General features: G+C 36.0%; 1 protein-coding gene across 3 annotated transcripts in view; it reads left to right on the top strand.

The window, feature by feature from the left end:
- LOC149555475 (splicing factor U2af large subunit B-like) overlaps window positions 1-16,999 on the top strand; it is a 59,491-nt gene that overhangs the window by 25,882 nt on the left and 16,610 nt on the right. For all 3 annotated transcript variants that reach the window (XM_089829527.1, XM_089829526.1, XM_089829525.1), the window contains exon 4: window positions 497-564. In XM_089829527.1, coding sequence (XP_089685653.1) covers window positions 497-564 — 68 coding nt within the window. The remainder of the gene's footprint in view (window positions 1-496; window positions 565-16,999) is intronic.

Here is a 16,999-nt window from a genome sequence, read left to right as displayed (position 1 = left end):
TCTGTTGTTGGATTGTATATTTTAGATGAGATTTCTTCACAAATGAGAATGGGCTCACTCTTAAGGGGAGGGTTCGGAAGGCTTCCGGCAAGGCTGGGGGGGGAACTGACCATTTCCTTATTTGGTAAGGCTTTTCAGGTGTGCTTCCCCTGTGAGAGAGTGAGGCCCGTAGAGCTCAAGTACTTCTCCTTCTCCTTCCTGAATGATAGAGTGATTGTTTTAACTGAACAAACTAGTCTTCATGCTAGTTAAAAAAATGATATTAACAAGATATTGCTTACTATGTTCAGTTGGCTTAAAATGAAACTGTTTGTGCGCTTTTCTATTCTTGTAGGTGAGAAACATCACAGAAGATTTAATTTCTGTTTGGTCCTATATAAAAAGATGTTAATTCTTTGAATCCTGTTGTTGATTGTTCTTTTATGAGACAACGACTGATTTAAATCTCTCAATTTGTGTTGACTCTAAATGTGTGATATTCTTGTTTTTTCTGCAGTAAACGGGCAAGTGGGTTTGATTTAACACCTGGTGGCGCTTATGTTGCTCCAACTACATTTCTTACAGGTTTGATGATTAAAAATAATATTGTAATGCTGACTTATTGTGATTAGTTTAAATTCATCATTCTTAAATTATTCATAAAGGGTAAGAATTCAGTGTGATTTTTAGGGGAAATATTGAGGGCAGTTGCATCCTTTTATGATTGCTCCTTTGACTGCTTGTTGTACTTGCTCTTTTTTGCAATGTTGTGATTTGTTATGACGTAATGCCTTGCAAATTATGATAGAATCAGTGCTTGTAAGTTTCCTGCAACTATTACGAAAAAGCTTGAAATCCTTTTACAGTGTTTTTAGTTGTTCATACCCTATTAAGTGTATACAAGGCCTCTAAAGTTCATTTGAAATGCCATGCATTAAATGTCATAAGACTATAATTTGCTGCCTGCCAAGTTAAAATTGTAAGCTTGAATTTTTTTTACATCATTAGTATAGATCTTCTAGAATAACATTACATACCGAGTCACTCAAAAACCTTTGACAGATAAAAGACTATTGAATTCTGATATCTCAGTTGAATAACTCTCATCACATTTTTTCTAGTGACAGTTCCTTGAATATTTGTCCATTTATTCCTTTTGCGAGAATAATAGCTATATTTATGTCAAGCTGTCTGATATAGAACATTCCTAGATATAATGATCTTCAGTTTCCAACTTATCTTCAAACCTCCTGCACAATTAGCTCTTTTAGGTGGGAGTATGAGTTACCTCATACTCACGGTAAAGTAGATCAAAAGCAAGAGTTGATCTCATCATGACTAAGGAGACGAAGAAACTATGAAGCCCCCAATAGGCTTGAGTCTTTATCATATCGGAAATCATAGAGAGAGAGAGAGAGAGAGAGAGAGAGAGAGAGAGAGAGAGAGAGATCAACTCGCCCAATAAGGTTTGTGTTCCTTATTATGAACCACACCAAAGGGATAGAATTGAATAGTGTAGCTGGTTTGTGTGCCGCATAGTGAATCCCATGAAAAATGGGGTAGGAACAAATGGTTTAACAGGTTTATGTGCCCAATAGTCAGTCCCACATAAAAGGGTAGGATTGAATGGTCTAGCAGGTTTGTGTGCCCAATGGTCACTCCTAGAAGCCTTTGTGCATTACGACGGCTTTACACCCCCATGATATTGTACTCCTATACTATGAAGTTGGTTTGTGTATGTGCTAGGATAGGTCAAATGGTCTAGCAAGTGTGTGTGGTATGCTAGTCAACCAATGCAAGACATGTAAAAAAAAGGAAGAGTAACTAGCCCTAGTAAGTTGTGTTATGCTAGTGTACTCATCGAAAATATGCAAAGAGAAGAGTAATTGGTCCTACAAAGTTGTTAATAAAAAGTAACGTCTACGCACCACAATTGAAGGGGGGGTGGTGTGAATTAGTTGTGAGCAAACATAATTAAATCCAAACTTATAAAACTGATCACCAACAAGCACAAGAATAAGAAACCATACACTATAACACACTAATTTTTGTTTTTGAGGAAATCCCTTGTTCATAGGGAAAAACCCTGGTGGAAATTGATGCAGAGTGACCAATGGTTCCATAGGTATCCTTAGGGTTTTCTTACAATACAAGATTCTTAGGCGCCTTTTCTCCAAGGTCCTGTACTTTCCGTCCTTACCTTAGTGTGCTCTACACTATTTGCTTTGGGCTGCGACCTTGATTGCTTAGATTGTGCAGCTAAGCATTTCCAACATTCAACCTTCATGTGTCCAAATTTGTGGCAATAGTTGCATTGAATGTTCTTCTTTCCGGAACCATCTGATGTTGGAGTAGAAGACTTCTGCCGAGATGGCTGCTGAAACTTGCCTTTATCCTTCTGAAAGGGTTTCATAGCGAAGGCTTGCTCTGTGGAGGTGGAACTGGAGCTGCTACTGAACTGTTGTTTCCACCTATCTTTCTGAAGCAACGTGCAGAAATTAGTGAACTTCAAATCAACACTAGAAGATGTGGTGTTGAGAGTCTCGATAAAATGCTCATAAGACTTTGGTAAACTCCGAAGAGTCATAACCACAATATCCTGTTCCTCCATCTTGCAACCGATGGCAAGTAACTGATCATAGATTTCCTAAATCCGATTAAGGTGTACTTGGAGTGAGGTGCGCTCATCCATGACAATAGAAAACAGAGCGTTTTTCAGAAAGAAGACTTTGCTTTTGTTAGAAGTCTCATGAAGACCTTTGAGATGTGTCCAGATCTTGGCAGCTGTCTTGCCTGATGGAATCTGGGAAAGCTGATCATTAGCCACGGATAACCTCTCGATTATTTAGATCCCATGTATCCTGATTAGAACTAGGAGCAGTCAAATGTTTTGTAACGCCCAAAACAAGTTGATTGGTGTTCCAATATTCAAAAATTGTGATGATCCGCTGCTTCCAAGTGCCATAATTTTGACCATTGAATTTGGAGATGTGCTAGAGCAGAATGTTTGTTAGAGATGCCATGGCATGTTTTTCAATGAAAAATTGTGAAAATTTGTGAAGACATGTTCTTCGAGGCAAAAAACAAAAGACCCAGAAATATCAGAGAGTGACCTAGAAGAGAGCTTGAAAAACTCAGAAGGAATATGGTGTCGTTCATTGGATCCGTTCTCTTGAAAATCGAGACACGAAAATCGAGGCATCCAAAAAAATTTGATGACAACCCTATTGAGCTCTCAAAAAACCCACCAAAAATTTGAGATCAAATTTTTTTTCCAAGCTCAAAAATTAGGGTTTCATAAAAAACACAATCGACAGCCAAGAAAGCTCGAATTTGTAGAATAATGGAGTTTTGGAGACAAAAAAATTGGACGTTTTCCGTAGCAGATGCATCAATCTAAGACGGCAAGAAATATGATAATTTGATGCACAGAGACGAGTTTCTACACCAAAAAAATACCATGAAACAATGACCTTCGGAGCTCTAAAAATCGCGAATTTGGGGAGCAAAAAATTGCGGGTTTTTTTTTGTGTTTAAATGTAGGCGGTGGTTTGTAGATACAGGCAGACCAAACGGAAGAGGAAGCCACATGTTGTAGAAGAAGAAAGCACACATGGAAATTGCGAATTAACAACAAGAAAATATCGTGATTTGAGTCGGCAACCTAGCAACGATGCAAAAAACCCTAGGAATAATACAGTCGTTACTTCTAGCGAAACATGTTTCTTTGCAATCAAATTCCTCGAGGCAGGATCCCTAGTTGGGTTGTAGGAGAAATTGATTGAAAATAATTTCGAAAAAATTTAAACAAATAATTTCAAGAAATTATAAATTTTGTCGAATTTTTTTTAGTATTAGCTCTGATACCATATTACAAAGTAATTGGTAACATGCTTGTTATTAACAGAGACCGAAAGGTCAATATATACAAAAGAATAAAACAATGTTTCCTTAGGAAACGATTGTAAAGAATAGAAACATTCTATTCTAACTAGATATTTACAATAGATTACCATTAACTGATAATAGACTGTTATCTATCATTGTAATACTTACCTAGGTTGTGTTCGCTTCTCAACCTTGCCAGGTACACACCAAGTGTCCTTTCTCAATAGGCATTCTGACTCTACAAGAGGGGAATTCCAAATTCCTTCTTGAACCTTGAACCCTTAAGACCTACCTTAGACACTACTTTCGCTTGCCAACCAAGTTCTCACGAGCACATCCTTCAAACAAGTGTCAGTGCTTTTCCCAACTCTTTTCCACTTGACATGACCAAATAACACTAGTTGAACTCACTCCCAAATACCCACAAAGTAGTCTGCACAAATTAGGCTAGAAAGAGACCTAATGCTATCAAGTTATCAACCCTCCTAATTGACTATTTTGGCTTTTATCTATATATCACAAAATGGGATGAGGGTTTTGCATTTGACTGGGTCAACCAAATTTGAGCCCAAACAAGCCTATTAGGCCTAACAAGTGAGGGTTTGTCCAATCTCCATCCAAATTGTTTGACCAAGGCAAAATGGCACTTGATCTAGGCCTGTTTATGTCTAGAGACTATAAATCAACAATAAATTGGCACTCACACCCTTCATCTCTTTGCTGCAACACACATTTTCCTCTTTGCCAAACTTGTCAGCATAGATGGAATACTCTCACTCAGCAAAAACTCGCTAATCCCCAAAAAAAACTTGGGAGAAATTTGGCCAATTTTTAAAATATACTTGGGAAAAAACTCGAGAACCTAAAAGATGGATTAAATTTAATTAAAAATACTTTTATTTTTACAAAATCTAATGAGAAGATGCATCTAATGAGTTAATCAAAGAGAACACAAAGAAACATGCAGAGTTTAGATATATTGAATTGCATTCTCTTGCGGAATGTTGATTGGCGGGAAGCAAAATAGTAAATAGTTTGTGTCAAACTAGAAGTAAATATGTTATTACAATCACATATTCATCTTCCCAACTCTACTAGTATAGAAGGGAGAGGGTCCAGTCCTAGAAGAGGAACCTTGCACTAGGCGTGAGTGTAAAGTTTGTGGCTGTGTCTCCTTGCTCAGTATCCCTACTAATTCATTCTCTATCTTGGATGTATCTCCTCCTGTCTTTGTCAATAATGACTCCTCCTCGTCCTCCTCGTCCTCCTCGTCAATGTCATCCAATGTGAAATCCAATCCACCCCCTCCTCCTCGATGGCCTGCCTCTCCAAATTAGTGATGTCATCCTTTGAAAATATGGACCCAGGTCCTGTACTGTCCAATTAGAATAAGTATCTATATTGTCCAAAACTAGTGGACTAGGTATTGTATGTTGTGCCTTTTTTTATGCGCAATGTAAGATTATGTTGCACATAAACAAGGTCATTGAGGCATTTTTGAGTCAATTTGTTTCTCTTCTTTGTATGGACTAAATAAGCTCCAATTGCGCTCACAATGGGATGAGCTACAAGGCTGGCACAAGATTTTGAGAGCAAATTGCTTTAGATTGGGGGTATTGCCACCCCAACTTTGCCACCAGGCGTTTGCAAAATAAAATATTAATAAGTTATAAAGTAATGAAAAAAGAGAAAACATAACTTATCAAATGGTGAAATTCTAAATGTTTTAAAATTTATGGTTTACCTAGGGTTTGAGGCCTCTTGCTCTCTTTGCTAGCTCAGAAGAGAACAAATTACCCTTTGATTCTCCGTAGATTTTTGTATGGTCACAACAAAGTCACTTTGCGCAACATCTGATATCATCCTCATCAAATGCATATAGAGAGGCTCTCCATGACTTCTCCATTAGGATCTCAAAGGAATCATCATGCCTAAAACAAAGATAAAGTGAAATCAAGTATTAGTACACAACGTAAAAAGCAAAGTAAAATGAAGTCTTATTGAGTTATGAAGAAGAATCATAGTGCCTGAAATTGGGGTTGAGGAAGTAGCTTGCTACATGAATGGGTTGGTGGAGCATATTGTTCCACCTCCTATCAGTTATTTCCCAAATGGGATCAAATTTGAGTTTGCCCTTGTAGTAATTTCTAACAGACTCTTTGGCCCTATTCGTGGCCTCATAAAGGCATTCCATTGGGGTTCGTTTACAAAATGATTGATTGATGAAGTTATTGACATTGTAAGTTACAAATTAATAATGAAACTTGATAGGGAATAATTAAAAAATTAATGTTTTGAAGTTACCTTCACAATCTCAGTAGCCTTGTTTAAATTTTTTTGGTTAAAGACTATATGTGCCACAGTCTCTCCTTTAGACCTCTTCTAGTAAGGTGACTCAAGCCATTCTTGACTTGCAAACATTTGTTTCAAGGACAATTTTGTTTTTATAATACCTTGGAACATCAAGAAAACTAGTGCAAACCTTGTGACAAAGGGTCTCACCAATTTTTTTTTGTTTAGTGTAGAATCTCACCAAACTTAGAAAAAAGAACTACACATGCTTAAAAAAAACAATGATAGATTAATTTGTTTGGTCAAAAAAAGTGTTGAAATGTCTTCAAATGATTCAAAATCATTTCTAACTACTCTGGAATAAATTTGAATTCATTTACATGCAACAAAAAAGCAATTGAATGTTTCTTAAAAGCATAAAAGCAAACTCAACAAGCCTACCTGGGAATGAGATTTTTCTTCCAAAACTTGAAATCCGCTTTAAATCCACTCAAATTTGCCTTCAATAGCTTGCAATCAGCTAACAAGGGCTTGGAAGGCTTTTTTTCTCCACTACTTCAAGTCCACAAAGTTGCAAAAAGAAACTGGTAAATAAAAAAGCTGTTTTTGGCCTTTAAGCACATGTATGCGGCCACAGGCGAGATTTTTTTTAAGCTTGCCATGTTTTATACAAAAACTCGTTGCTTACTCTACGAGTTTTCAATCTATGCTTGTCACATCCAAATGCAAAGCTAGGGCTTCACGACAAAAATCAGGGATTTATTAGTTTGCTCCAAAACCAAGTGCATCATGTAGTATATAAGTGAGTCTAACATTCCCCAAGAACTAGCTAGATTCTATAGTCGAATGTTAGGTTAAGGCCACGAGTTTCCAAAACCCTAAGTTAGATTGCTTTCCTAGATCAATCTTCACAAATTTGCTTGTAACTTGCTTCAATGGTCACCTAATGCCTCCAAACAATGCAATGGAAAACAGACTCATAGGGCTATCCAACCATGTCTATTAATCCAATGGCACAATCAATATATATTCATACAATCCTAGAAAATAGTAGACAAATAGTAAAATTTCACATGGAACAACAAAACCAATCACTTCAATTTCTTGTAAAACTTTATCATCCCCCATTTTCAAGTTTTCTAATCAATTAGAACATATTTCAATTAGTTACAACCAAATCTCAAAATTCCTAGCCTTTAAACTACCAAAAGCAACTTTCTTGACAATGTTGCCAAATTGCCCATGTCACATTTTGAGCAACTTTTGCACAATTAGGACATTTTTTGCAATTGTCACATTAAGTGACTTATTTAAGCTATAACTAATCCAAAGGACCCTAAAGGACTTGAAAACATCATTTCTCATCAATACATGTAATAGGATGGTTTGACCATCGTTGACCATAGTTGACCCTAATAGCCTAATGAGGCTAATTAGGGTTACAATGTAAGACAACATGAGTAAAAGTGAAAGGCTTTTGGAAGAGGCTCTTATTACAACCAAGAACATCAAATGATGGATCCATGAGGAGCCATGGGTGCCCTTGCACAAGGGATGTCAGTCACGAAATAGTATATTAATAAATAAGTTACTTGTGAAAGGATGTGATCCTGTTAGGAGTCAAATACAATGCATTTAGTACAACAGTCCCTGTTAAGGATGTGACCTTGTTAGGAGTCAAATACAGTGCATTTAGGACAAAGGTCCCTGTTACAGGACAAATCACTGTTAGGAGACCTTGAACCATTGCTAGAAGGTTCTAACCCTGTTAAAGGTTGATGAGAATAAGTAGACCCATAGTCCAAATGCTTTGAGAAAAGTGAACAATAGATCTTTTAGGACAACGTACCTAATAAACATGAACTAATTGATTTGAAACTTACTTGCCAAAACAATTCCTTTGAAGTCCATCAAGAATAGATTTCACTCACACCTCTTCACAAGCATCCAAACAACTACTCTGCTCTGTTATGATAATCTAGGATCAAGGCTCATATCTAAACATCTTGAACAAGGAGAATGACTATCCTTTATATTCATTACAAATAATTAGTTACGTCAGCCTATTAGGGATTGTTGGGTGATGCGACGCGCTCCCCTGCCCACAGGTGGTTAATTATGTGGTGTTCCATGTTCACTAACAGTCATGGCTTTTGGTGCAACGGCAAATGGGCCCAACAATTGGTATCAGAGCCTGGTTTTGGCCTGGTCATGGGTTCAAATCTCTCCGGTGCCTTCCCGACCTGTGTAAGCACCTGGTATGCACGTCGAGGGGGAGATTGTTGGGTGATGCGACGCGCTCCCGTGCCCACAGGTGGTTAATTATGTGGTGTTCCATGTTCACTAACAGTCATGGCTTTTGGTGCAACGGCAAATGGGCCCAACAGGGCTTCCCCAATGTACAATTAATTACATAAGACCATGCCAAGGCATACTGTAAAATGCTAAAATTTCCCACCTCTAAATAATCAATTAATTATAAATGTTATAAACAATATCTTTCATATTCACATGAAACAGTTATAAAATCTACTCTACGCATTCAAATGAAAGGGATCAATGACTATAACAGATAAACTGAATCCTAGTACATGGAAAGAGAGTAACTAATCTAGCAATATTCTAACATATCTTCAACTGAAAATGAAATACATAAAGTAAGGTGCCCTTTTAAGAAGTTAACTTGAATGCGCAATATATCCCTGTCTTGTGCAAGTCTTGGCATCTGGTGGAGAAGAGAAGCATTGTCAGGTGCTTACCTCCCAAACGTGGATCCTTAAGTATCCCCACACTATCTCAATTGAGAAAGACCCTCCCTACTTGAGATTAGGCATGGGATACCCTGTCCTGCAACTGAGCATCTTGGTGTTAGAGTGTCGGCTAGGCAACCAACTAGGCTATGGAGTCCTTCCCATCAACCCATCTATCCAACTGCTAGCAACCCAAACTTCTAGTAATCACATTAGCAAGCATGCCACTAAACCTACCCTGACCAAGGATTTAAATCGACACTATGTGCCCGATCACCCACCGCTCGACTTGACAACAAGATTAGTACCCCGATCACCATGAGCTGACTTAGTGTACAATACTTGTTAAGTTCATTAACATGTTATTTTAAATACTGATTTCTTCCTTTTATCTTGCAGGTATAACTCATTGTTCATAAACAATCAGCCCATACTCTTCATCTTGACCTTGCTGGTCATCCTTGATGAATCTTAGTATGACTGTCGATATCCTTGGACAATTATGGTTTATCTCAGTCCATCACTTTCTGCCCAACTCGGGCTTCTGACAAATATTTACATAATGAGTGCATGTTAATTATTATCAGTTCCCTTAACACACTGAGAGTGCTTCCTCTTATCTCAGAGGCATATTAAGGATGCCCTTGTATAAGTATTTGCATGGGGCTAGAGATCTTTCCAATTCTGATTTAAGTTTTGAAGGAACAATTATCACAATATGCAATAATTTAATGTGATCCTTATGCAGGCTTTATGCTATAATCTTATGCAAACAAGGCATTCATTTCAGAGCTAATCTGTCTGTCTCTATATAATACATAAAATATTTCTTTCTGAATTCCAAACTAGAACTTTCAAAGCCTTTTAATATAGCAAAATGGTAAGAAAGCTTAAGAATGCATGACCTAACCAAGGTATTATCTATTACGATAATAGATAGTTTCTATTATCTCTGTTTAGTATCTAATGGTTATCTATTGTAATCTTCTGTAAATATTAGAATGTTTCTAATATTTAGTTTTTTGTTTCTATAATATAATGTTTCTATGTTTTAGTTAGTTGTAGATAACTGCTATTTTTCTCTTAGCTAGAATAGAAAGTTTCTATTCTTTACGATTGTTTCTTAAGGAAACATCATTCAGTCTCTTGTATAAATTGATCTCTTGATCATTGTTATTAACAAGTAAATATTTTTCAATTACTTCGTAATATTATCTGCCTCAAGAGCAAATGAAATTGGATTGCCGGATATAGCTCCCTGCCTGCAGCTTCTAGTAACAAGACACCTTGATTTGTTGTCAAGGAGTACACTGAATATGTAAGAGAAAACAAAAGTGCAATCTCATGGCACTGTAGGTGCAATCCTAGGAAACTAATGGGGTATAAATGTTAATACAATGTGAGCATGACACAAAAATGTGGGATTTGCAGCAAGCTTGTGAAATATGAAATGCTATTGCAATTATACGCACAACACCATATGAACAAAATTGTAATAACATATTTCTCCCCATTCAATCAAATCAATTTTACGACAACAAGTATTCATATTCATATAACTATCCTTTTCCAATTCATATGACATCATAAAGATTAACCATTATTCCAAATCCCATGAATTTATAATGAATAACAAACACTTCCATTTCACATGAACGATAATAATAACTAACTTAACCAAATCAACTTCACATGAAGTTTACAACGACTATAAAGAGCATTTTATTTTTAAGCATAAATAGGGATGTAACACGTACACGCCTTTTTAAGCATCTGTACAAATATTATATGAAGTGTCTCACATGATACAATAAGAATATAACATTTGCCAATGATAATTCACACATTACAACAATCCAGTCAGCTGGCAGTGAAACGCATCACATGTCACACATGAACGACCTTTTCAGATTAAGTCAAATGACTCACAAATCCAGACATACTTGCACGAACATGTCTTCTGTCGTCTTCTATGCTCACCAACATTAATTCCTGCCCATCATCAAGATATGGCAAAAGTAGTGTAATTGACTCAATCACATTTTCCTGCACAATGGTTTGCTACCACAAGCTTTAACTCAACTAGAATATCACATAAATTAAATTGAACATAGACATGATGTCTACCCTCATTCTTTGATACAAATGTAACCTCGCAGACCGATATCTGTCAACTACTGTCTATGGTGAACTGATAAGTAGCGCAGGATGTACTGGATCTAAATTTGTCATGAACCAAAGAACATATGTTGACATCAATGACATCTCTGCAACACAACATCAATACAACATCTCTGCAACACTCAAGTTCCAACAATATCTTCTATTTCCAACAGTTGTGATATGCTAGTGTACTCTATATGTTGTGCTTGAGATGAACAAAAGCATATGCAAATAAGGGACCATGTATGCTCCGCCATTAAGATGGAAAAATAAGTGGTTGTTTTGACATCTTAAGGAAGTAATGAAGAAGGATAAAGCAATTTCAACATTAGATAGTATCCGCAGTTAACACCCAATCCAAGCCAAAGAGGTCACAACTTCAACGATACCATAGAAGGGAAGAATGCAATAAGATACCTTGCAAGAAGTGAAAAAGGAAATCCTTGTAGAGGATAACACGCTATTGTGATTTTCTAAGGTAAATGATCTATCTACAATGGAAGCCTAATTGCAAATATGTAAGATTGGATGTCACATGATAAACAAATAACACACAACTAAGGAGAAAGTGGATTCTTGGGAGAATGGGAAAGATGGATAGGGTTCCCTTGCCCCACAATTGTAGGAATAAGGAGAAAGAGGACCTATTATTCTACTTGCAAATCAAATCATGCATGACAATGAGCCCACAATATTACAATAATAAATAAGTCGTCTATTATTAGTTAATGGTTATCTATTGTAAATATCCAATTAGCTCTAAGTTTACTTTCTCTAGAATATAATGTTTCTATTCTTTACGATCGTTTCCTAAAGAAACATCATCTCATTCTTTTGTATAAATTGACCATCTAGTCTCTGTTAATATCAAGCGAGTATCTACCAATTACTTCTGTAATATGGTATCAGAGCTAATACTTTAATTTTTTCGGAAAAATTTATAATTTCTTCTTGAAATTATTTGTTTAAATTTTTTCAAATTTTTTTCAGCTAATTTCTCTAAAACTTGCCTAGGGTTTTCTGTTTGGAGAAATTCTTGAACTAGGGTTGACGCAAATCATCTACAAAATCACAATTTCTGGTCAAATTGTCTACACAATCACATCTGAAAATTGGGGTCTACAAATCATTTGAAAAATCACGATTTTTGGGCGAATCGTCTACAAAATTGCATTTGGAAATCACGATTTTGCTAGGCATTTTCCCGGCCACTCACGTCTGTACTAAGCTCGATTCACTGGTCGTGATTGTCTCTCTTCTGCTCGCGACCAAAAACCATGACATTTATGAAGAAAAAAATGGGTCGTCTTTTGATATGATTGACCTTGGGCTCATGCATTATTGCCTAGGTGTTGAAGTTTGGCAACAGTCTTCTGGTATATTCATCTCTCAGTCCAAATATGCGAGGGCCCTGTTAGACAAATTCCGTGTACAAGATTGCAAACCTGCATCTACACCTATGGAGAAAGGTCTCAAGTTATCAACAAAGTTTGATTCTCCTTCCGTTGATGATACTACATACAGGAAACTAGTAGGCAGCCTCATCTACCTCTCTGCTACTAGGCCTGATATCAGCTTTGCAGTCAGCTATATTTCACGCTTTATGACAGCTCCTGAGGCTGATCATTGGATGGCAGCAAAGCGTGTGCTTTGTTATGTGAAGGGCACTTCAGATTATGGACTTTTGTACTCTCGAAGTTCTAATCCTAAACTCAGTAGGTTCACAGATTCAGATTGGGTAGGCTCTGTTGATAAAAAGTCAACATTTGGATATGTGTTCAGTTTGGTATCCGGTGCAGTCACATGGACCAGTAAGAAGCAGTAGGCAGTTTCTCTCTCTTCTACAAAGGCCAAATACAGAGGGACTGTTAAGGCAGGATGTGAAGTTGTTTGGCTTTGTCAAATGCTTGGGGAGATGCAGATGTCACCAATAGGACCGACTACTTTGTTTGTTGATAACGAAGGCATTATCAAGTTAACACGAAATCCACTGTTCCATGAACGAACCGAGCATGTGGATGTTCACTGTCATTACATACGATAGCTGGTTGAAGACGGGACTATAGATTTGCAGTATGTTTCTACCACAGATCAGATTGCAAACATTCTCACCAAGCCTCTTGGTCCTGATAAGTTTGTCAAATTCAGAGGATAGCTTGGTGTTGTGGATAGGTTAACCATTAAGGGAGGGTATTACAATAATAGATAAGTCGTCTATTATTAGTTAATGGTTATCTATTGTAAATATCTAATTAGCAAGGTCATTGGGAGATGGGGAGACTTCAAGGTCTCCGGTACTGGTACTGGTACCGGTACGACAATTTTTCAAATAGGAGATGGGGGTACTTGGAGACAGCAATTTTTAATTTTTAATTTTTTAAATAGTTTAAAGAGTCTAATACTAAAAGTAAATACAAGATTTGAAAATAGTAATACTGTAAGGCTAAAGTAAATAATAATAGTAATGTCACATTAAAAATTAAAATAGACTCATAGAGTCAGATTTCAAAACTCACATGATCACAATATTGTATCTCATAGACGTATTTGTTTTTCGAATATTGCATATGATCACCATCATATCAGATTGATAATCGCTAAGATTATCATTACATATTCAAATTTTAAATTAAAAAAAGTATAGTTTGATGCTGAATTGCCGATATGCAAACAAAAATGAGCACTTTGTACAATAAACAAAAAATAGAAATATATCTAGTATTAGTATGTCGATGGTAATATCATCTACTCCACAAGGTTGTGATCATCCATCTCAAGGTCTTCAGCTATCATGCTCTCCAAAAAATCATCACTCTCCAAAAATATTTTAAATGATTTAATCATTTAAATTGTTGAATAAAAATAATTTTTTAAAAGTGTTTCTAATGTTTTTAAAGTTATTAATTTATTAAATAAAATATATTAAATGATTTAATCATTTAAATTGTCGGTGGTCTTAATTTTTGTATTAAAAACATTCAAATGAGGGCTAAAATATATAAAATTATTTAATATTATATTTTACATTTATATTTTACCAGGAGACTTCAGGGAGACTTCACTTTTTGGATTAGGAGACGGGGAGACTTCAGGAGACTTTGTCATGAAGTCTCCAACCTTTTTTGAGGTCTCCGGAGACGCGAAAAGTCTCCGAGACGCGAGTTTTAGGGGGGAGACAGGTCTCTCGGAAACCATGCTAATTAGCTTTAAGTTTGCTTTCGTTTTTTGCTTTCTCTAGAATAGAATGTTTCTATTCTTTACGATTGTTTCCTAATGATACATCTTCTCATTCTTTTGTATAAATTGACCATTTGGTCTTTGTTAATATCAAGCGAGTATTTACCAATTACTTCCGTAATACACAAGAGATGGGCTAACAATGTTACATGGTGTAGAGCAACATAATAGGGACTTAGATTTTATTTTAAGAAATCAGGATCAAAATGCCCATCATAACGAGATATGTGAATAACCTCGTTATCAATGAGTTGTTGAATCTTGTAATATAAAGCTTCACAAATGAATCTATACTGTTTGATGGAGGAAATCTTCACAAATACAATGGATCTACCAAAACTAAATCATGGAGCCATGGATTTAAATGTGCATAAAAAAAGAAGAAAATGAATGCCACAATGTAGATCTCCTCCCTTGATGGCCAGCAAAAGGCTAGATCTCGAAGAGGAAATGCTCACAAAGGATCCTTAAATCTTGAAAACACCTTGAATGCTTGAAATGCCTTAGGAAAGCAACTAGATTGAGTGCTTGAAGTTGCTTCTTGATGTCCTTGGATGTCTAGTGATGTGAAAATGAGGTGCCTAAGCGTCCATTTATACTAGTTTTCGGGTGCAAAAGCAAAGAAAGCCGACGGGGTCACCTAAATTCTAAATTTGAATCACCGAGATAAAACTGGCCACGAGACCCAAATTACCTAGGGTGCAGGTCAATCGTGGTCTAGGTCAACTTGGGTAGACCTATAGCAACGTTATCTTGAGAAGGGGTAACCCAAAAGTCTCGGAAAATACAGATGAAAACGGAAGAAAAATAATTGAGTGGGAAAAGAGCTGATTGAACACAAATCTATCCATGGTCCACAAAATCAGTAAAGGGCGGGAGCTAAAAGGTCATAAATGATGGATTCTTCCATTTTATGATGGTACAATATTAACTTATTAAAGTTGTCACTTCTATCATCCATACTGGAACCAAAAATGAGATGTCTGCTAAGGGCATAGAACATGGTTTTATGGTGAATTATCGATCAGACTGGTTATGGATATATATTTTATTTATTAAAGTATATGAGGTTGATACTAGTATCAATTTTGAATGTAATGCCTTTGAACAAGTCTGACTGCAGACTTTTAATAATAGATTATATTGTAAACTGTATTTGAATAGTAATATTTCTACAACTTCTTGACTGCAGATGAGAGGCATAAATATCGTTATGTATGGATTGCAGATTTTTAATAATAGATTATATTGTAAACTGTATTTGAATAGTAATATTTCTACAACTTCTTGACTGCAGACGAGAGGCACAAATATCGTTATGTATGTACTTAAGATATTTAAATTGTATCAATTGTTATAAAGTGGCAGTTACACGTAGAGGACTGATTATAATGTATGTGTTTGACTGAAGAGAGAGATGCCTTAACCTGCGATAATAATCCTGAAGAGGTTTTAATTTGTATACATTAAATTTCTATATCACAGGTCGGGCGATGATTATGTACGTGTCATGATGAGAAGTCACGTTCGATGGCAGTGAGTGACTCCACTGTGGAGTCACGTCCATCGAACATGACTATCGGTCATAACAAGTGTTAATACAATTCACTTGACATTCGATTTGTTTAGTTGATCAGACCAATATTTACAGAATCAGCAATATATTATAATTCTGTGCAAATAAATGAATTCAAAAATTTTCAATTTAATAACTATCTATCTATATATATAATTTGATTCATTCTCACTATAATAATAATATATAAATGAAAATTATAGATATAAATGTATACTACTTACACATATATCTACATATTTTAAGCCAATTTTATCCGACTGAAGTACAACTTTAACATCTTGGTAACTTGGGTAGACCTATACCAGGGTTATCCTGAGAAGGGGTAACCCCGAAGTCTTGGAAACTACATAGATGAAAATGGAAGAAAAGGAATTGAGTGGGAAAAGAGCTGATTGAACACAAATCTATCCATGGTTCACAAAATCAGTAAAGGGCGGGAGCTACAACGTCTTAAATGATGGATGCTTCGATTTTATGATGGTACAATATTATCTTATTAAAGTTGTCACTTCAATCATCCTTACTGGAACCAAAAATGAGATGTTTGCAAAGGGGCATAGAACATGGTTTTACACCTGTTAATTGTATTTTCTCGAAAGTTGCTGATGTCTATCACATCTGCACTGTGGATATTGTTCAGACAAATCTCTATGCTATGTCAAAAACTTCTGTTCTCATATTTTTGTTTATCACAACCGGCTATAACTGATCCTTGAAATGATTTTTGGTCATGAATATCCGATTTTTGAGCATGCTTGAGTAATGAGTTAGAAATGCTCAATTTTTAAGCATTCAAAACTCTTTAATTTTTGAGCTCTTAAAAACCTTTTTAAATTTTGTTTGATCAATTTTTAGCATTTTGAACTCCTTTTGGTTGTGCATGCTCACTTTTTTAGGTACTCACAACCATTTCCAGCTCAGGATGCTCATTCATCAAACATTCACAACCACTTCTAGTTATGCCTGCTCATTTTTCGAGCACTCACAACCTTTACATAGTTATGTATGCTCAAATTTTGAGAATTGATATTTAAGCAAGTTATGAATGCTCATTTTTTGAGCACTTGAAACCGATTTGGTTTTGATTGCTCAAATTTTGAGCATATTATGC

Source organism: Cupressus sempervirens, chromosome 5, assembly GCF_028749045.1.
Source record: "Cupressus sempervirens isolate cs-2001-9-10 chromosome 5, ASM2874904v1, whole genome shotgun sequence".
Lineage (NCBI taxonomy): Eukaryota > Viridiplantae > Streptophyta > Pinopsida > Cupressales > Cupressaceae > Cupressus > Cupressus sempervirens.
The sequence above is the reverse complement of the archived record's forward strand: the minus strand, read 5'-3'. Positions and strand labels throughout refer to the sequence as shown.